Below are 20,163 nucleotides of genomic sequence, written 5' to 3' on the forward strand. Positions count from 1 at the left end.
GGTAAATTTGAGGCGGCCAAGGCACGTGCATCAAGTCCCACAACTGCATGGGGGCGAGGTTAGGACCAGACCCTTATCCCATCTCCCACTCAGGGCCGTCTCTTACTGATCGACCCCCTTTGTGGGCTTTCTTCTGTGAGTTTCACTTAACAAGGTAGAAGGGGCTGGATGCCACACTGAAGAGTTTTCCCCTTGGATTCCTCTCACTCTTATGAAACCAAATTTGTGCTCCTTCCTCCAGGCTCTGCTGTGGTGCCTTTGTGTGTGGCTACTCTTGGCAGTAGCAGGTCTCTCCCAGCTCTGGGCCTCCACCCTCTCCACCCCCCTCTCTGCCCCTCGCAATGGAAGTGGGCACTGCTCTTGGGGGGCCATTGGCAGGAGCTGAATGCTGGCAGGGCTGCAGCCCGGCTGGGCACAGAGCAGAGCACGCAATTGAAAGTGCTTCGGCTCCCAGGGTCAGCACGGCTCAGAGAGCCTCTCAGACCCATGGGAAACGCTCAGGGCAGCTTTCCCATTCAAGCCCCTTCTTCCTACCTTGGCCTGCTCGTTTGTGTCCTGGTGGCACAGCGGCTCCACTCAGCTGAAAGAGCCCAGCCTTCTGGCTCGTGGTTTCCATGTTAGCAGCAGCGGTGGTGGTAACTGGTAACATTACAGGGGACCCTTCAGTGCTGGGAACTGGGTCCTCTTTAGCCCTAGGGGCGAATGACTGCCCACAGCAGGGCCACCATCTTCAGGGTCTGGCCCTTCCCTTACTTTATAGTTTTAAAATCTGCCTTCTGGAGATGAGATTCACAGAATCATAGGATTTCAGGACTCATTCCCTCATTTATTTAACAAATGTTCATTGAACATTAATTATGTGCCAGGCACTGTGCTAGGTGCTGGGACTCAGTGTGAACATGACAGACAGGGGCTCTGCCTTCTGCCCTCATGGATCTTAGAGTCCAGTAGGGAGACAGAAGCTAAACAATCACACAAATTGGTAACTGCCAATTTGGGGGAGTGTGGAACTCTGAAAGTATAAGAAAGATGTCTGATTTAGACTTTGGCGGGGAAAGGACAGCCTCTTTTGAGGATGTAACATGTAAGCTGAGACGTGAACGGATAAGCAAGAACGTTCTAGACAGAACAGACGACCTAAAGACCTTGAGGAGGAAGAAACCTGGTACTTTTGTGGAGTTGGAAGGGGGCCTGTGGGCCTGGAGCTCTGAGGTGGGTGGGGGCAGGTGCAGGCAGGGCCTTGAGGACTGTGGGCGCCCTCCTAGGAGTCGCTGAGGGGTTTACGCAGGAGAGGGATATGGTCAGATTTACATGTATTTGTAAAGGGTCCCTCTGGTTGGAGTTCAGAGAGGCAGAGTGACCTGTCCAGGGTCACACAGACCACCGGAGAAGTATCTAGGCTGAGTTCCGGTCGAGACTCTGCCACACCACTCTGGCCGCCCCGCTGCCTCTTCTCCCACACGCAGACACACGAGCAAATGCAGCCACACAACCAGCTGCCTCCTGCCCTTGGTACCGATTTTACAAGTGACTGATTTATAAACGAAAAACCCAATATATTAATTATTAATCAGAAAGAGACTGCTGTGGGGACCTAAGTTCTTTGTCTGCCATTCTTTCACTTGGGGGAACTACACGGGCCCTCAGAAGGATGCATGGTTGGTCTGGAGTTTAAATGAAGGGGGCTGCACGGTATTGAGAGTGTTTCATGGAGGGTCCAGCGGAGCCCACAGTGAGTCCCTCCTCTGCCTTGGAGCGTGGCTCTCCCACACCCAGAGGCTAGCAGGTCTCTATTCCTACTTCCTCCTTTGCAGCTCTGTGCTGTCCGCTATGGTCCCATCCCTTTAGTCCCTGGGGTCTCACCTATCCAGGGACGTGCCATGTCTTCCAGATAAAGTCTGGCCTCACATCCATGTGGTGGGAAGCCTTCCCTTCCCCCCGAGGAAGTTGTCTCTGAATTACAGGTATAGTGGGTACCATCCTGTTTTTTGTTTTGTTTGTTCAGAACATGGTCCATTTGACGGTCTTTCATTTGGGGCCCATCAAACATATTACTAAGTGTTGAGCGCCTACCACATGCCAGACAGTGGCCTAGGTGTTCTGAGACGTAGTCTCTGTAAGGGAGGTAGCCTTACTTCTATTACAACGTAGCGCTCAGCTCTGTGGTTGGACAGGCCTGGGTTCAAACACCGGCTCCTCTGTTTAACCCTGGGATCTCCAGCAAGTTATTTCACCTCTGAGTTTCTGTTTTTGCATCTGTAAAATGGGCTTGGTGACAATACTTCCCCTGGGTTGTGAGGATGTTTAGCGTGGTGCCATTTCCGTAGTGGGCATTCAGTAAATGTCAGCCAGGATTACAGATGAGGCATCCGAGGCTCCAGTGGAGAAACAACACCCAACATGAGGCGTGGTGGGACCGGGCTGTCCACTCTGTCCCACTGCTTCCCTTTGACAGTTCCTCTCCCCGATACCATGTCGCAGTTAGTCCTGTAGTCCCATGCTTCCCCCTCACTGCTGGCCTTGGCTGAGGACTTGAGTGCCAGAGGGACCCTTCTACAAATAAGGAAACTGAGACCCAGGGCAGGGAAGGGATTTGTTTTGGACCCACTCCCTGGCCAGGTGTCACAGAACTGGGCTTTGTCTCTGTTCCCTGGTCTCTCTCCTGGGCCTGCCAGCTGAGACTACGGGCCAGCATCCAAGCCCTTTTGGAATTATTTGTAGACGGCCTCCAGGAGAGGGCCTGTCTTCACAGTGCCAGCTTTTCAGAGTCAGAGGGGAGGGGAGGGGGAGGGGGGAAGGCATGAGCAAACTGTGTTACTAATGCCCTGGTTATTGATTTGTCTCAATAGGACATAAACCAGGAAGTGTATAATTTCCTGGCAACTGCAGGTGCCAAGTACGGCGTGGGCTTCTGGAGGCCTGGCTCTGGAATCATTCACCAGGTAAAGCAGGGCCTGGCCTGCGTTTGTGGGTGGGCAGGGGAGCGGGCTGCCCTTAGGGAACCAGGGAGCTGGTTCCCACAGGCCTGTGGGAGCCCGGGGCTCAGGCAGGCAATTGGATGACGTTTTCATCAGCCCTTAGACTCCTCTGCTTTCATTTTAAATTTAATTTTCTTTTTTCAGAATTAATTAATTAATTATTTTTTGGCCGAGTTGGGTCTTCATTGATGCGCACAGGCTTTCTCTAGTTGTGGTGAGCGGGGCTACTCTTCATTGCAGTGCGTGGGCTTCTCATTGCGGTGGCTTCTCTTGTTGCGGAGCACAGGCTCTAGGCATGCGGGCTTCAATAGTTGTGGCATGCGGGCTCAGTAGTTGTGGCTCGCAGGCTCTAGAGCGCAGGCTCAGTAGCTGTGGCACACAGGCTTAGTTGGTCCGCGGCATGTGGGATCTTCCCAGACCAGGGCTCGAACCCATGTCCCCTGCATTGGCAGGCGGATTCTTAACCACTGCGCCAACAGGGAAGTCCCTAAAATTAATTTTCACTGTGTCAAGTTATACATTCTCACTCTCCGTGTGAGAAATTAAAATAGTCCCTTCTGACCAGCCTTTTAAGGTTGACATGTTTTGTGCTACACCTTCTTCTAAGCATTACGGTATTGTATTATTTTTTGTTTTGCTTTTTTCCCACAAGCGTTATACCTTGTTGCGTGGATAGCTAACACTTGATGAGCACATTCCGTGTGCCAGGCACTCTGCAGATAGTAACTTACTCGGTGCTCGCCATGACCCTATGAGATTGGTGGTTTTATTGTCCACACCTTACAGATGAGGAAACTGAGGCACAGAGAAGTTAATCTCCTTGCCCAGGGGCACCCAGTTGGCCGATTGTGGAGCCAGGCTTTGCATCCAGGCAGCCTGGCCCTGGAGCCAGTGCTCCACACGGCTGTGCTGCTTTACGGTCTCCCATCACACCGGGAGCTCTTCCCCTCTCAGCGCACAGGGTGCTCCTCGGAGTCTTTTGGCCCGTTGCTGGTGTCCTGGAGGATGGAGGGACCAAAGGTCACATGGCCACATCAGTCAGGAGTTCTCCTTGGGTCTCCCCAAGGATGGATTTTCTCTTGATAGGCAGTTCTGTCTATCGTGTGTGTGTGTGTGTGTGTGTGTGTGTGTGTGTGTGTGTGTGTGTTTCTGGGGAGATAGGTGATTAGCTTTCATCAAAGGTGTCTTTTCAGGGCTTCTGACTGGTTTGTGGGGTGTGTGCTGGTTTGTGTCCATTTGCCATCCATCCTGTATGTGCAACCTGACTCTTTGTACCTTCTCAAGGTGACCTTTCTCCCCACCTCCATCCCAGGGCTCACTTCCAGGCCTTCCTTCAAGATGAGCTGAGTCAGGCTGTAATCCGACCCTGCATTGATTCCCAGCACTGCCCCACTCTGAAACCAGAGCCACAGATCACTGCTCTGCCCTTTCAAACCATTGCCCTTGCCAGGAAGGGGCTCCCCGGGTATGGCATGTCACATTGGTCTGCAGGGGCCAGAAAGCCTCTCTCAGCAGCAGGGCGAGGGAGTCAGGTGGACCCAACCTTGGCCTTTTGTCGTCAAGGGGACCCCAATCCAAGTGTCCTCCATTCCACCTTAGTACAAATGCCGAGGCCATTTTGGCAGCTTCTGGGCCAAAGTTTGGGGTCGTGAGTGATGGCAGCTTACACCTGCCACTGGCCACCAGCTAAGTGTACAGCCTGATATATCTCTTTAAAAAGAAAGTTCCCAGGAATCATGTGATCTCTGTGCAGCTTTTCTTTCCTCTCCCCCTTGACAGTAGGCAGCTTTAATCTGCCATGTCCAGATTAAACCTTAATCCCTTTCCCTCTGCCTTGAGTCCCCTGGCAGACCCTTCCTCCTCCACAGTTCTGCTTTCTGGTCACCTCTGTGAAGTCCTGGCCCTCCGGTGCCCAGCATTGGGGATCTTGTGATCCTGTGTGGGACCCTTCACATTATGGCCACAGTGTGTGCTGAGTGTGCCCTGTGGGGACAGGGTCTATGGCTTATTTATTCCTCTCTAGCTCTGGGCCTGGTGCCAGGTCAGTATAGAATAGGTCCTCAGTGTACATGTGTCATGCAGATAGATGGCTGAATTTCTAGTTTTATGTTCTAGATGTTAGTCCAGCCTAAAAATACACTTCTCCACCACACCCCCATCTGCCTAACCGTATGCAGCCGACCACTGAGGTCACTGTCACAACCAGCTTCTTTGTGATGCGTTCTGCAGTCCTCGGGTCTGCACTGACCACTCCCTTCTGGACGTGGACCACACTGACAGTCTATGTGGTGTGACCACACTGAATTCTGTGTGTCTGCTCTTCATGGATCAGACTTTTACAACCTTGAGGAGCTTTAGAGATTAACTAGTTTTAAATCTTTGTATGTGGCTGAGGAAAGGAGGGCTGGAGAAATGAAGCAGTTAAACGGCGTTCTCTCCAACAGTTGTTTTTTGTTAGGGATTTCTTTTGTGTTGGCCTCTTCTCCCAGCCAGCTGCCTCGTTTCTGGAGAAGGAACCAAGTCTTCTAACTTTCTGTGTTCCCAAGAGGCGAGACCCCTCGACCCTTGCTGAGTGTGCTGAGCAGATGCCTAGCCTGAGGCGGAGGCCCTGGGGTTTCTGTAATATTCTGGGGAGACTACCCACCATTCCGTCAGTCCTCACAGTTCATAGAGCTTTTCGCATCTCTGATCTCATTTATCCTCCCCAATATCCCTGTGTGTGTGTTGGGCCATAACTGCTTCTGACAGTGAGCAACAGAACCTCAGGTGAAGGATCTTGCTGCAAAATAATACATAAAAATAATGCCTCTCTCCGGCATTATTACAGCTTGACGGACATGTTCCTATCGGGTGCTCACAGTGACCCCGTGAGGGGGGCACTGTTATCAGCTACTCTTTACAGATGGGAAACTGAGGCTTAGAGGGGTGAAGTGACTACTGGGAGGTGGTGGGGCCAGACCGCAGACCCAGGCGTGGCCCTTTGGCCGCAGTTTCCCCAAGCAGCCCCGCTGCAGCCTCAGCGTGTCCAGCACCTCAGCTGTCAGGATGGTGGGCGGGGCTGCACTGGGGTAGCTGCCCCCGTAGCTCCTTTAAATATCCTGGGGGGAAACGCTCACCGCCAGCTCCTAGCTCCCAGCTAGGAGGAGTGCCTCGACGAAGGCAACACTGAACTCGGAGAGATAATGCGGCAGGTCATCCTCTTCCTTAAGCAAGTCACTGCTGCTCTCAGAGCCACCTCCAGGCCGCTGAGGCTAGGGAAGCGTTGTCTATACTTCTTTTTAGTTCAGTGGTGGAAAAACGCCTGGCCTGCGCTCCCGTAGGATGCCCGGTACTTCCTCGCGGGTGCTGGAGCCAGGCCATGAGATTGTCCGCCCTGTTGAGAAGCCAGATAAGCACGCTCCACGTGTCCACCACGTGAGGCAGGGGTGTTGTAGGGGAGCGCCTTTCAGGGCTCAGCACTTGTCCTCAGGCCTGTCACACGACACACTCTTGTACCCAGTTCATCTGGTTCTCGCCGCAATCCTGGGGTCAAGGTGGTGTGGCCGTTCTTAACAAATGAGGAAACTGAGGTGCAGAGAGGCACTGACAAGCCCAAGTCATACAGTCAGGAACTGTCAGAGCAGTTTGTGAGCCCAGGCCGCCGGTCTCCCAGGTCTCTGGCTCGTCCAGGCCACACTGGAGAGGCCCCATCCTGGAGGGGTGCCTGGGAATGGCCCAGTGGCCCAGTGTCGGTAGGGGGCAGTTTTGCAGACCCCTTTGGAGCCCTACCTCCATTCTCGCCTGAGGGCTTTTAAGCTTAAGATCTTGGATTCTTTTTCAGATCATTCTGGAAAACTATGCATACCCTGGGGTTCTTCTGATTGGCACTGATTCCCACACCCCCAATGGTGGTGGCCTGGGGGGCATCTGCATTGGAGTTGGGGGCGCTGATGCAGTGGACGTCATGGCTGGGATCCCCTGGGAGCTGAAGTGCCCCAAGGTGAGGGGTAGGGAAGGGCTCATCTCGGGGGGACAGCAGAGGGGTGGTTGGTGGGGGTGAATGGGAGATGTGGGACCCGAAAGGGATGAGAGAATAGGTCAGGCTCAGATCTCTTTGGGAAGGAGGCAGGGATAAATAAGCTGAATTCCAGCAGGTAGATTCCTGGTTGGAACATGGCACATGATACACAGGCCTGTAACTGCTTTCTTGCCCCACCTATTCAGGTGATTGGTGTGAAGCTGACAGGCTCGCTCTCCGGTTGGACCTCACCCAAAGATGTGATCCTAAAGGTGGCGGGTATCCTTACAGTAAAAGGTGGCACGGGTGCAATTGTGGAGTACCACGGGCCTGGTGTAGACTCCGTCTCCTGCACTGGTGAGGAAGGCGGCCACGTGACATGGCTCTCAGCCTGTGCTGGGCCCAGTGGGGCCTGTAGTTGAGCCGTAGAAGCAGTGAATGGCCTTCCCCTGGGGATCTGTCCAGTGAATTTGGGGACTTGGGATGGACACTTGGAGGTCGAGGGGAGACCTCATTGTCTAGTCCAGGTCCCTCATTAAACGGGAGACTGGGGCCCCTCAAGGACGGCAGGTAACTTCCCTGTGGCCACACAGAGTTAGGGGCTGAGCCAACTTGGCTGTGGCCCTGGGCTGCCTTGGGTGATCCAGAAGAACCTACAGAGGGTGGAGGTGGTGGTGGGAAGGGGAATCAGAGCCAGGGCTTCTGTCTCAAAGCAGCCGCATTCTCACATCTTCCCTTGGCTGGAGTTGGAACCTCACTCTCTTCCTTTGGATTAGAGACCGTCACCTGCTAGTCTCCAAGACCAGGTGGGAGCCAGCCCCTTCCTACTCATCACTCCTGGTGATCTGGCCCCAGTGGCTGGGCCCTCGGAAATCCAGGTAGACTTGGATGAACCTTAGAGATGGTTCAATCCAGACTTCCCTAGGGGCCTGCCTCAGCTCCACAGCAACCCCACAGAGCTACCGTTCAGCTGGCCCTTGTGTCCCTCCTGTGATGCGGGGCTCACTCTTCTAAGTAGCCCTTACTGCTGTTGGACAGCTCAGTGAGGAAGTTGGCAACAAGCCCAGACCCATGTCCCAGCAACCCCATGAGGCTGGAGTCCTGATAGCAGTCAGGGCATCTGTAGCCTCTCCAGTTCTGTGGGCGGTCTGTGGTCCAGGCAGTGGACGTCATTCCAGTCTTATTGCTGGAAAACCGCGGACCCAGAAACATTTCCACCGTGTTGTAGCTGAAAGAGTGCAGGCCTGCACACCGGGCAGTCAGACCGAGACCTGCAGGCCACGCCGCATTTGCTCTGTGGCATGACCTTGGGCCTCTCTGAGCCAGTTCACTCACCTGCAAATGGACACAACAACAACTGGGTGGTCTGGCCAGGTCAGCGTTCATTCCATGGGGGCTGTCTAGTCTGCTGAGCGGGACAGCCAGGCCTAGAGCTGGAGCTTGGCTTGTATGAGCTGAATCCTGTGTCCCCTTCACTCTACCCAGCCGCCACCCTGAGAGCCAGGACACTGAGCTCTGGCCCCGTGGCCTCTCTTCACTGGGCCTCATTTTAACCCTGGGCCACAGGGGCAGTGAGAGCGAGGGAAGAAATGATGCCAGCTCCCCAGTGTGAAGATGTGTGTGCACCTCTAGCAGGTGTGGGGGACCCTCGCCTAGCTGCACAGCCAGCCCCGCGGGCTCTGTTTCTCTACAGGCATGGCGACAATCTGCAACATGGGTGCAGAAATTGGGGCCACCACTTCGGTGTTTCCTTACAACCACAGGATGAAGAAGTACCTGAGCAAGACAGGCCGGGCAGGTGAGCCAGCGGGCATCCTAAGTCCTAAGCCTGGTGTCTCCGGACTGGCTTCAGAGGCTCTGAGAAGCCCCTGACGGTCTGTGAGAGGTTATGTGTGTTACTGTTCCTGAGTGGGGTGTCTGTAGCTCTCATCAGCTTCTCAGTAGGTCTGGCATCTAAGTGTGAGATATCCCTGCCTCAGGATTGGAATTTAGTTTCCCCTGAAAGGGAGTCTGAATTCCGGTTCTTCTTGGCCTGGTCCTTGGTGCCCTCTGTGGGAGGCTCTGGAAATGACATGGATCTGCTTCTGCTTGTAATTCCTGCCCTAGCAGGGGGAGGAGGAAAAACGTCTGGAACAAGAACCACTTTGTAGGCCTCCCTCAGCAACTTCCCTGAGGTTCTAGCTTGGCTTCTTTGAAACCCAGAGTTGGAAATGGGTCCTGGGGGAGGAATTGTTGGAGCCTCTGAAGGGAGGTGAGCAAGGGTGATTGGTGGAGCCAGAGGCCAGGGGCCTGGGGGGGAGTTTGTCACTTTGTTCCCAAGCTCTCCGCGCACAGAGTCCTACCTGAAAGGCCCTTCCCTCGCTTTTATTATCAAGTAACTTCTCCTTCTTAAAAAACTCAGTGCTTCTCATCTCCAGGAAGCCTTCCCTGCCTCTGAGCCTCAGTCACTACATCTCCCCTGTATCCCCGTGTTCCTGCGTGCCTCTGTTGTATTATGTTGTGACTTCCGGCTCACTGATAGCTCCTTCGCTAGACGTGAGCTCCTCAAGGGCAGGAACTGTGTCCTGTGCTGTTTGTTTTATTCCTTTGTTTGCCCAGTCAGTGTCCAGGGCCCGGTGTTTGACAGGTGCCTGGTAACTGTGGTTCGTACGGATGGATGGATGGATGTTTGACAGGTGCCTGGTAACTGTGGTTCATACGGATGGATGGATGGATGGATGTTTGACAGGTGCCTGGTAACTGTGGTTCATACGGATGGATGGATGGATGGATGGATGGATGGATGGATGGATGGATGGATGGATGTTTGACAGGTGCCTGGTAACTGTGGTTCATACGGATGGATGGATGGATGGATGGATGTTTGACAGGTGCCTGGTAACTGTGGTTCATACGGATGGATGGATGGATGGATGTTTGACGGGTGCCTGGTAACTGTGGTTCATACGGATGGATGGATGGATGTTTTACAGGTGCCTGGTAACTGTGGTTCATACGGATGGATGGATGGATGGATGGATGGATGTTTGACACAGGTGCCTCGTAACTGTGGTTCAGATGGATGGATGGATGGATGTTTGACACAGGTGCCTGGTAACTGTGGTTCATACGGATGGATGGATGGATGGATGGATGTTTGACAGGTGCCTGGTAACTGTGGTTCATACGGATGGATGGATGGATGGATGTTTGACGGGTGCCTGGTAACTGTGGTTCATACGGATGGATGGATGGATGTTTTACAGGTGCCTGGTAACTGTGGTTCATACGGATGGATGGATGGATGGATGGATGGATGGATGTTTGACACAGGTGCCTCGTAACTGTGGTTCAGATGGATGGATGGATGGATGTTTGACACAGGTGCCTGGTGACTGTGGTTCATACGGATGGATGGATGGATGGATGGATGGATGTTTGACACAGGTGCCTCGTAACTGTGGTTCAGATGGATGGATGGATGGATGTTTGACACAGGTGCCTGGTGACTGTGGTTCAGATGGATGGATGGATGCATGGATGGATGGATAGATGGGCAGGTGGATGGATGGATGGATGGAGTCTCATGGCCAATTTCTGTTTTACATGCTTCAGTCTCCCTCGTTGATTTCAGACATTGCCAACCTTGCTGATGAATTCAAGGATCACTTGGTACCTGACCCTGGCTGCCATTATGACCAACTGATTGAAATTAACCTCAGCGAGGTGAGGAAGGGAGTTGGTTCCAGGAGTTTCTGAGGGTGGGGGGTTCAGGCCCCATCTGGGGACTTCTGGTGGGCCCTGGGGAGAGCCAGAGCAGGTCCCTGGCTGCACACCCAGCAGGGCTCTTGGACTTTTGGTTCCCCAGTGTCCCTGCAAACTGCTGACTGAATCAGTGGGGTGGGAGGGGCAGCAGGAAGGCTGTATGGCCAAGGGGAGAGTGGAGGTGGCTATGGCTGGTGATTCAGAAACGTTCAGTTGGCCCCCACCTCAGCTTTAGGAGAAGCCAGGATTTTGCCCTAGAGTTGTGAGAGTTCAGAGGGCAAAGCCCAAGATTCCCAAGCCTGAGCCTGGCACCCTGAGACCTGCAGGCCAGGGTGGTGTTTGGAAGGCCAGAGAAAGGGCGGTCTAGAGGAGGAGAAGCAGCAGAGCACAGCGGCCGAGGGTTTAGGCCCTGAAGCCAACCTGCATGAGTTCACATCTTGACTCTGCCGCTTAAGCCTGTGACCTTGGGCAAGTTACTCAAGCACTGTGGGCCTCACTTCATGGTGTGTGAAACCCGAGGCAGTCATGGGAACTGAATGAGCTAATCCGTGTAATAACAGTTGCTGACATTTATTGAGTGCTTACTATGTGCCAGGCACTTCGTTAAGTGCTTCACGTTGATTGATAAGTATCGTCACATGTAAAGCATCTGGCCTTAAGATTCCAGAAGCACCGTAGTATGGGAGGTAATGGGCTTAGGAAGCTGGCAACCTTGATTCATCCCATGCCTCTGCTATCGCCGAGCTATGTGACCTTGGGCAAGGCAGGCGCTCTGCCGTCTGCAGGCTGGAGATGACGAGCCTTGCGGGCTTGGAGAGATCTCAGGAGCTGGGGCACATACAGTGCCTGTTGCTCGGGCGTTTCCTGGGTTGAGGTTTGAGCCGTGAGAACAGTAGTTGGCCTCCCAGGCCCACCGTGACTTGGTGAGCGGGAGCGAGGCCGCCTCTGAAGAAAGGCTGTCCACGCGCCAAGCTGGGTTCCCTCCCCGTGCCTTTTCTTCCTCAGCTGAAGCCGCACATCAATGGGCCCTTCACCCCCGACCTGGCTCACCCTGTGGCAGAAGTGGGCAGTGTGGCAGAGAAGGAGGGGTGGCCCCTGGACATCCGAGTAGGTGAGCCACCCCCGCCCCCCGCCTCAGGGCCAGCGGTCCACCCAGGGCTGTGGGCTGTTGCCTGTGCTTACCGCGGGGCCCTTCCTGAATGGACCAGGCACTTTCTGAAGTAGTTGTTTTTTTTCTTATGGCTTTTTAAAGAAATTACTTTTTCTTAGTATAAAAGAAATAGAGGGATTTCCTGGTGGTCCAGTGGTTAAGACTTCACCTTCCAGTGCAGAGGGTGCGGGTTCGATCCCTGGTTGGGGAGCTAAGATCCCACATGTCTCGCGGCCAAAAAAAACAAAACATAAAACAGAAGCAATATTGTAACAAATTCAGTAAAGACTTCAAAAATGGTCCACATGAAGAAAATCTTCATAGAGTCTGTCATACAGAGTGAAGTAAGTCAGAAAGAGAAAAACAAATACCGTATGCTAACACATATATATGGAACCTAAAAAAAAAAAAAAATTGAAAAAAAGAAAATCTTCAAAAAAAAAAAAGAAATATATATCAGTGTAGAGAATATTGACAAATAAGAATTTTAAAACACCCCTAATCTCCACCCTCAGCCAGAACCAGCTCTAGAAGCTCTTTGACAGGAATACTGTATTTCTGTGTACATGCATATACTGATGTGTGTAATTTTCTGTTTTACAAACACTTCCTCTTACCAACCATGACGACTGATTTTACTTTACATGCTTTACATATACGGACACACTGGCATGGTATCACTGTTGTCACAGTTTAGTGTGGCTGTGAAGCACGTGAACCCAGGTGGCCTGGGTATGAATCTGACTCTGCCACTTCACAGCTGTGTGACTGTGAGCAAGTCACTTCACCTCCTGTGCCTCGGTTCCCCAGGTGTAAAACGAGGGTGATACTGTACTTACCCGTTAAAATTGCTGGGAAGTGGGATGAGTTAATGTGTGGCAAGAGCTTTCGATGGTGCCTGGCATGAAGTGCTGTACAGTGTGTTCAGCCTTATGAGTTGAAGTAAATAAAAACAAGTCTTTGGTAGCTTAAAATTAGAAAATAAATTGCTGAGCTGGTGAGAGAGACTGTCTCTGTCTGTAGACAGTGTGATGTCATCCAGTCTTTACTGACTTTTTGAGTAACTGTGATAGACTTTCTTTTTTCTAATTTATTTAATTAATTTACTTATTTGGATGTGTTGGGTCTTTGTTGCTGCGTGCGGGCTTTCTCTAGTTGCGGCGAGCAGGGGCTACTCTTCGTTGCGGTGCGTGGGCTTCTCATTGCAGTGGCTTCTCTTATTGCGGAGCACGGGCTCTAGGCACGCAGGCCTTAGTAGTTGTGGCACGCGGGCTTAGTAGTTGTGGCTCGCGGGCTCTAGAGCGCAGGCTCAGTAGTTGTGGCGCACGGGCTTAGTTGCTTCGCGGCATATGGAATCTTCCCGGACCAGGGTTCGAACCCGTGTCCCCTGCATTGGCAGGCGGATTCTTAACCACTGTGCTACTAGGGAAGCCCACTATGATAGACTTTTTAAAAAGAATTCTTTTTCCCCTGATTATAAACCAACTAGAAAGCCAGAGAATACTACAAAGTGTAAGAGAAGAAAATTGGCCTATAGGCCTTCCCCCAGCAGCAGTCATGTAAGTGTTTCAGTGCGGGCCTGCTGACGTGCATACACGTGCAGACTGTATTACTGTAAGAGTGGATCGTACTGCTTCCACGCGTGTTCAGTGTCGTGTTCACTGGCCACATCTTCTTCCCTTAAATGGCTGGGTCAAGAGGAGCTTATCCTTTACTCTTAGACAGCTAGGTAGTTTGCTTCCAACATGTCTCTGTTGGAAGCAGAGTTGGTGAACTCTTGACCAGACCTGGATAGTTTGCGGTCAGGTGGAGAGCTCTGGTCACTCTCTCCTCCTGACTCCCGGCCTCACCACCCATGATGCACCAGGTCTGATCGGCAGCTGTACCAACTCCAGCTACGAGGACATGGGGCGCTCAGCTGCTGTGGCCAAGCAGGCGCTGGCTCATGGACTCAAGTGCAAGTCCCAGTTCACCATCACTCCAGGCTCTGAGCAGATCCGCGCCACCATTGAGCGGGATGGCTACGTGAGTGCCCACGCATCCCGCCCCTGGCTCCCCCACCCCACTGCTGAGTAATGTGGCTTCAGGGCAGAACAAACCGCAGCCTTGCAGGCAGGGGCTGGTACAGGTCCCAGGGTCTGCCCCAGGGTTCCCATCAGCTCTTCATCCCTCAGGCTGCTGAACTACCCTTTCCCATCAGCTGCCAGCCTGCCCCTGACAACTCCCTGTCCTCTGTCCCTGCTGCAGGCACAGATCCTGAGGGACGTGGGTGGCATCGTCCTGGCCAATGCCTGTGGCCCCTGCATTGGCCAGTGGGACAGGTGAGAAGCACGATTTTGATAGGATGGCCCTTTATGTCCTGGGGTACAGAGCCCCAGATGTTGAGGGGAGATGTCACTGAAGTGAAAACTCTTAGCCCAAGGCCTCTAGCTTTGGGGCTGTTGCACATTAGAAGACTTTTCCAGGAAGGACTGGAAAGTTGGGCTGGAAGTAAAGAGGAAGAGCCCCCAGCAGCACTGAGTGGCCACCTGGACGGGGCCTGGGGTGGCAGGAAGAAGCCAGGGGGGCCTCATCGTCATGCACACAGTGGTGACCTCTGATGCAGCCTCTTGAAAGGAAGCAGTGCCCGGGTCAGGAAACTCTGGCCTTGGTCTGGCCTCTGTCTTACGTGTGGTCTCAAGCAAACCTCAGTGATGCCTGAGGTTCCCTCTTGCTCTGTGTGTGTGAGTTCTGGGAGGAGGTGACCCTTTCAGGGTCTTTCCAGTTCCCCCTCCTCTGCCATGAGCTAGGCAGGATGGGCCAGGTGACAAGGCCAGACATCCCTAACTTTGTCCCCTCTGACCTGGCAGAAAGGACATCAAGAAGGGGGAGAAGAACACCATCGTCACCTCCTACAACAGGAACTTCACAGGCCGCAATGATGCGAACCCCGAGACCCATGCCTTCGTCACATCCCCTGAGGTGAGACTCTGCCAGGCCCGGCCCTAACCTGGGATGGCCTCTCGGGGCCCTGCTGCTGGCCGGTCAGGGGAGTAGGGGCACTGGGGAAGGCCGTCTGACCCCGCAGGGCTGCTGAGGGAGGCTTGGGATCGCAGGGCAAGGGACTGTCAGGGCAGAAACCAAGAGCCACAAACGTTGCCGGCCCCAGGCATCAAGCTCCCTTGCTGCCCCCTGCCTGGCTCCGCTCAGTCCCAGGAGTCTGAGGTCTCATGTAGCACAGTCGCGATCGCGAGCAGGAGCTTTAGAATCACCACCGGGGACAGAAGGCAGCCCTACCTCCACCCAGCCACATGGGCTTGACCTGTCACTCCCCTGCTCTGTGCCCCAGGGTCCTGTGGGCGGCCCCGGAGCCGCGCAGGAGGTGCTCGCACTGTCCCTGAGCCAGGAGGGAGGCCGCGCTGTCACGATGAACGGCCACTGAGCCGCGTGCTCCGGGCACTTAGTGGTTGTCCGCACTTGGCCAGTCTTTCGTAACTTGGTTTTTTTTTTTTTTTTTTTTTTTTTTTTTAAATGTGGGATCTTCCCGGACCAGGGCTCGAACCCGTGTCCCCTGCACTAGCAGGTGGATTCTTAACCACTGCGCCACCAGGGAAGCCCCGTAACTTGGTTTTTTAAATGAGTGTTCCAGAAATACTTTTGTGAAGAAATGGCCCTTTCCATGTTTTCAGTGCCCATTAAGGAACATTTTCATTGCAGCCGTATTTCCGGCCTCTCTGGGTCCAGCGCTGACCCTGGCCGAGGGGGCTCTGAGGTCAGGCCCCAGTGTGGGTGGTAGAGGCCAGATTACCCTTGGGTTCATGAGTCCCCTGCGGGCCCAACGGCCCTGGTCCCAGGGAGATTCCTGCAGCTTCTGCTTCTGAGGGGAAGAGTGGTCTGTGGAGAATCTGGAAATTTCCTGGGCTCCATCTCAGTTTTGGTCTCTGCTGAGGTGGAGGAACAGGAGTGGAATTTGGTGCTAACTGACAAACTGGCCGCCTCCATTTCAGATTGTCACAGCCCTGGCCATTGCTGGCACCCTCAAGTTCAACCCAGATACTGACTTCTTGACGGGCAAGGATGGCAAGAAGTTCAAGCTGGAGGCTCCAGACGCAGATGAGCTTCCCCGAGCGGTGAGCAGGCACCTCCACTGCCACCTGTCCTGCACGCCCGCCTCGGCCTGGGCCTCAGGGCCGCTGTGCGGCTGAGACACTTCCTGCCCAGGAGGGACGCTCACTGTTTGTGAGAGTGAAGCGGCCGTGTTCACTGGGAGAGAGCGGCTTGGCGCTCGGGGGAGCTTGCCTTCCGTGAGAGCCTTTCCGAACCGGGGGCTGAGGGGTTGGCACCTAACGTGCCCTGTCCCCTGCTGCAGGATTTCGATCCTGGACAGGACACCTACCAGCACCCCCCTAAGGACAGCAGCGGGCAGCGGGTGGACGTGAGTCCCACCAGCCAGCGTCTGCAGCTCCTGGAGCCTTTTGACAAGTGGGACGGCAAAGACCTGGAGGACCTGCAAATCCTCATCAAGGTCAGCGGCGTGGGGACAGGGAGGGCACCCTCCCTTGATTGGTAGGAAGGGCCGTGAAACCACGCATTCTCCCATGGACCCTGGTGGAGGACACGGTCAAGATTAGGGTGGGGGCAGGAAGGGAGGTTTGGCTGCAGAGGAGTGAGGGCATCTGTGGCCCCTCTTCCACTGCCCCGTGCCGGGCAGAACTGGGTCTGGCCAGCTGCTGTCTGAGGCCCTCAGCAATCCTGCTCCAGCTGGTGAGGGCCACCTCCAGTGGGTGTGGGTAGTGAATGCAGCACAGGGAGGGCAAGATGGGCACATGTGACCCTGCACAGCCAGGTCTCCACACGTCTGGCTTGACCAGACAAGCTCCGGAAGATGTCATTTCCTCTGTTCCCACAGTTGAGCATCGGGGGGTATGGCCTGTGTTTGGGAGCTGAGCAGACAAGCTCTTGTGGTACAGCCAGAGGCCTCAGACCCATGTCACACGTGCATTATGCTGTTAACTATGGGGTCTCCAGGCAGTGTCACAGCCAATATCAGGCCCATGTGGTAGATGAAACTGATCAGTCACTAGCCAGAACCCAGACACATCCCTAGGCTCCTCTCTGTGTCTGGCATGAGATCTGTAGCTGGTCTTCCAGCCTGGGCATCTCCTACCTGGGGGCCTAGGTCTAAAGGGCGAGTGAGCAGACATACGTGTCCTCCGTGTCCAGCCTCCTTCACCCCCTCTGAGGGGTGGGCGACAGCCTTGCCTGAGCCCTCTTGGCCAGAGTGGTGACGCCAAAACTGTAGACCCTGTGTCACAGCCTGACATCCTTCTCGTGTCCCCATCCCCGGGTCCCGCTGCCTGCCTCTAGAGGGCCTCTCCCTTCATCCGCCACTCAGAGGCCCTGCCACGACCTCTGTTCTCTCTGCTCACCCACCCCAGGTCAAAGGGAAGTGTACCACTGACCACATCTCGGCTGCCGGCCCCTGGCTCAAGTTCCGTGGGCACCTGGACAACATCTCCAATAATCTGCTCATCGGTGCCGTCAACATCGAAAATGGCAAGGCCAACTCCGTGCGCAATGCCGTCACCCAGGAGTTTGGTCCCGTCCCTGACACCGCCCGCTACTACAAGGTGGGTTGGTTGCGGGTAGGGATGGGGGTCCTCTGGCACCTGGTGGCTGCGTGGGGCGGATGGGTGGTTCAGGGACAGGGGGAGTCCATACCAGTAGCTCTGTAGTCGAATAGTGTCCCAGTGCCACGGAGGCAGTCCCATGTCTGTCACCCCCACTGCCCTGGGCTCTCCCCAACACTGTGCCCCCCACTCACGCCTGCCTCCAGGCTGAGCACTGATGGGGGGGGGGTCACACCTTCCCAGGCCCACCGTGGACAGCCAGGGCCCGTGTCTCATCACATGTCTTCCCAGGGCCTGGTTTGGGCTGGATTCACCTCTAACTTCACCTGTCCTTGGGGAGCAGGTGAGGAGGGGACTCTCTAGCTCCTTGACCTGTGAGCCTTAGGAAGCCCGATGACTGTGCAGGAGGTGGGCCAGTGCCCTCCTCTCCCTCATAAACTCGCTCCTCACTTTCCTGACAGGCACATGGCATCCGGTGGGTGGTGATCGGAGATGAGAACTACGGCGAGGGCTCGAGCCGGGAGCACGCGGCACTGGAGCCTCGCCACCTCGGGGGCCGGGCCATCATCACCAAGAGCTTCGCCAGGATCCACGGTGAGCTGGAGCCCCATCCCAGCCCCATCCACCTCCCCTCGCTGGCAGCCCAAGGTCACCCAACCTGCCAGTGGCCCAGTGGGGCCTGGAGCCACGTGCCTCGTTCCTAGGGCATGTCGGCAGCTCATTTTTCCACCATCACCAGCCTCCAGCCTCTGCCCCTTCAGATTTGTGTGGATTCTAACACCCACAGCTTCCCACCTCCAGCATGTACTGGTCTTGCTTCCAAACCTGTAGCAGTTGAAATCCAGGGCACGTGGTCAAAGGATTGTCTCTGATTGTCAGAGGCCTCAGGAAACACAGGCACCAAAGCACACTTGCATAGGGCCCCACGTCACTGGGAGTGCGGCCAACTTGGTCCTCGTAGTCGATGCCCCAGGTTTGTCCCCATGTGGCAGGACTAGGGGTGTCTCTCCCAGAGCCTTAACTAGACTTGGTTGGTGAGGTTCCTCACAAAAGGAACCTGCCGCGTATGGACTGAGTGTGCCCTCTGCCTTCTAGAAACCAACCTGAAGAAGCAGGGTCTGCTGCCCCTCACCTTCGCTGACCCAGCCGACTACAACAAGATTCACCCTGTGGACAAGCTGACCATCCAGGGCCTGAAGGACTTTGCCCCTGGCAAGGTAGGGGACCAGGGAAGGAGGTGGACCAGCCAGCGCGTTTCCCCCAGGGCCCTCCTAAGAGGGGAGGGGAATGGAGGGGGCAGCCACCTTGGTTCCCCTCCTTCTACACCTGGCCCCACCTGCACCTCCTCCCATGAACCTCTGTTCCAGCTTCTTAGAAGGGCCCCTAAATTATCCAGGTGACCCCCCCCTAGAGAGGGAAGGAAATGCCTTCCCAGAGATGAGGGTAGAGCCAGCTCAGGCCCTCCTACTGTCCACTCACTAGCCCAGGCTTGGCACTCAGAGGTCAACAGCCCACGCCCGGCAGGACCCTCTTGGCCCCGGGAGTTAAGCCATCTAGGTCTTACCATGGCCACCAAGGCCCAGACCTGGCGTAGGATTTAGTTCACCTTGCTGGCCCCAAGGCCCCAGAGCAGTGACCCACTCTCCTGACCCTCTACCAGAACCGAGGGCCGTGTTCCCAAGAGCCAGTCCACCCACACCTGCCTCCCTCCTCCTCCTCCTCCTCACAGCCCCTGAAATGCATCATCAAGCACCCCAATGGGACCCAGGAGACCATCCTCCTGAACCACACCTTCAACGAGACCCAGATCGAGTGGTTCCGCGCCGGCAGTGCTCTGAACAGAATGAAGGAGCTGCAGCAGAAGTAAGGCCCTGCTCTGCCACCAGCGCCCGCCCATCCTGCTCCTCGGACCCAGCTCCGGTGTCATGAGTGCAGTTTCGCGTCACCGGAACCGGATCTGATCCGATCCAGCTGTGGCTTCGCTCACCACCGAGATGGTGCAGCCAGGCCTCCTGCCCTCTCTTCCCTCCGCCCATGGAGTGACCCACAGGTGGGGGTGGGGAGGTTCTTAAAACAACGAACGTATCAACCCCCCACCTTCCTGTTTTTAGTTTGATTCACGTCTTGAGCAGCTTTGTGCAACTGTATTTATTTTTAATGACAGACTCCCATCTAAAGTTTTTCTCCTGCATGATCATTTCACTGGTGGCTGAAGGGTTTTGAAAGATCCTTTTGCTCTTCTAAGGAAAATAAGAATCCGGATTGAGTGAGTGTTCCTTTGTGAGTGGTGGTGTCTGTGCTGTTACCAACTCCAGCCTGTGGGGCGGGGGGGGGGGTCCTTCACAGCCAGAGTCAGTGGGCGCTGACAGCCACGCCACAGCCGGACCCGTCACTAGACTTCCCACTTTCCTTCCCGCCCCGCTTCTGCCTGCAGCCTCCCCTCCCCACGCCCACACATTCCCCAATGTAGTTTCCCCGATGGGCCGGGGCGGGGTGAGGTTGGCCCAAGATGCAGCCCCCACTTCCCCTGGGCATCAAGTTGCCTTTCAAATGCCCAGAGAGTGTCTGTTTTACAGACAGACCACCATGTCCAAGGTCACAGCTAGTCCATATGTGTACTGCTCCCTATTTTTTAGTACAGGGCGGCCGCAGGCACTGCTCTGCAACTGCTCCTCTCCCTGGAGC

General features: G+C 54.8%; 1 protein-coding gene across 1 annotated transcript in view; it reads left to right on the forward strand.

Moving 5' to 3' along the window:
- ACO2 (aconitase 2) overlaps positions 1 to 19,755 on the forward strand; it is a 53,166-nt gene extending 33,411 nt beyond the window's left edge. Inside the window, exons 5-19 of the mRNA XM_068561786.1 lie at positions 2,850 to 2,942; positions 6,799 to 6,957; positions 7,182 to 7,332; positions 8,669 to 8,773; positions 10,589 to 10,680; positions 11,725 to 11,830; positions 13,737 to 13,894; positions 14,117 to 14,190; positions 14,719 to 14,830; positions 15,856 to 15,978; positions 16,218 to 16,373; positions 17,287 to 17,478; positions 17,940 to 18,072; positions 18,574 to 18,695; positions 19,208 to 19,755. Coding sequence (XP_068417887.1) covers positions 2,850 to 2,942; positions 6,799 to 6,957; positions 7,182 to 7,332; positions 8,669 to 8,773; positions 10,589 to 10,680; positions 11,725 to 11,830; positions 13,737 to 13,894; positions 14,117 to 14,190; positions 14,719 to 14,830; positions 15,856 to 15,978; positions 16,218 to 16,373; positions 17,287 to 17,478; positions 17,940 to 18,072; positions 18,574 to 18,695; positions 19,208 to 19,345 — 1,914 coding nt within the window. The 3' untranslated portion in view covers positions 19,346 to 19,755. The remainder of the gene's footprint in view (positions 1 to 2,849; positions 2,943 to 6,798; positions 6,958 to 7,181; positions 7,333 to 8,668; positions 8,774 to 10,588; positions 10,681 to 11,724; positions 11,831 to 13,736; positions 13,895 to 14,116; positions 14,191 to 14,718; positions 14,831 to 15,855; positions 15,979 to 16,217; positions 16,374 to 17,286; positions 17,479 to 17,939; positions 18,073 to 18,573; positions 18,696 to 19,207) is intronic.
- Positions 19,756 to 20,163: the final 408 nt, after the last annotated feature.

The sequence above is a fragment of the Eschrichtius robustus genome, chromosome 13 (assembly GCF_028021215.1).
Source record: "Eschrichtius robustus isolate mEscRob2 chromosome 13, mEscRob2.pri, whole genome shotgun sequence".
Lineage (NCBI taxonomy): Eukaryota > Metazoa > Chordata > Mammalia > Artiodactyla > Eschrichtiidae > Eschrichtius > Eschrichtius robustus.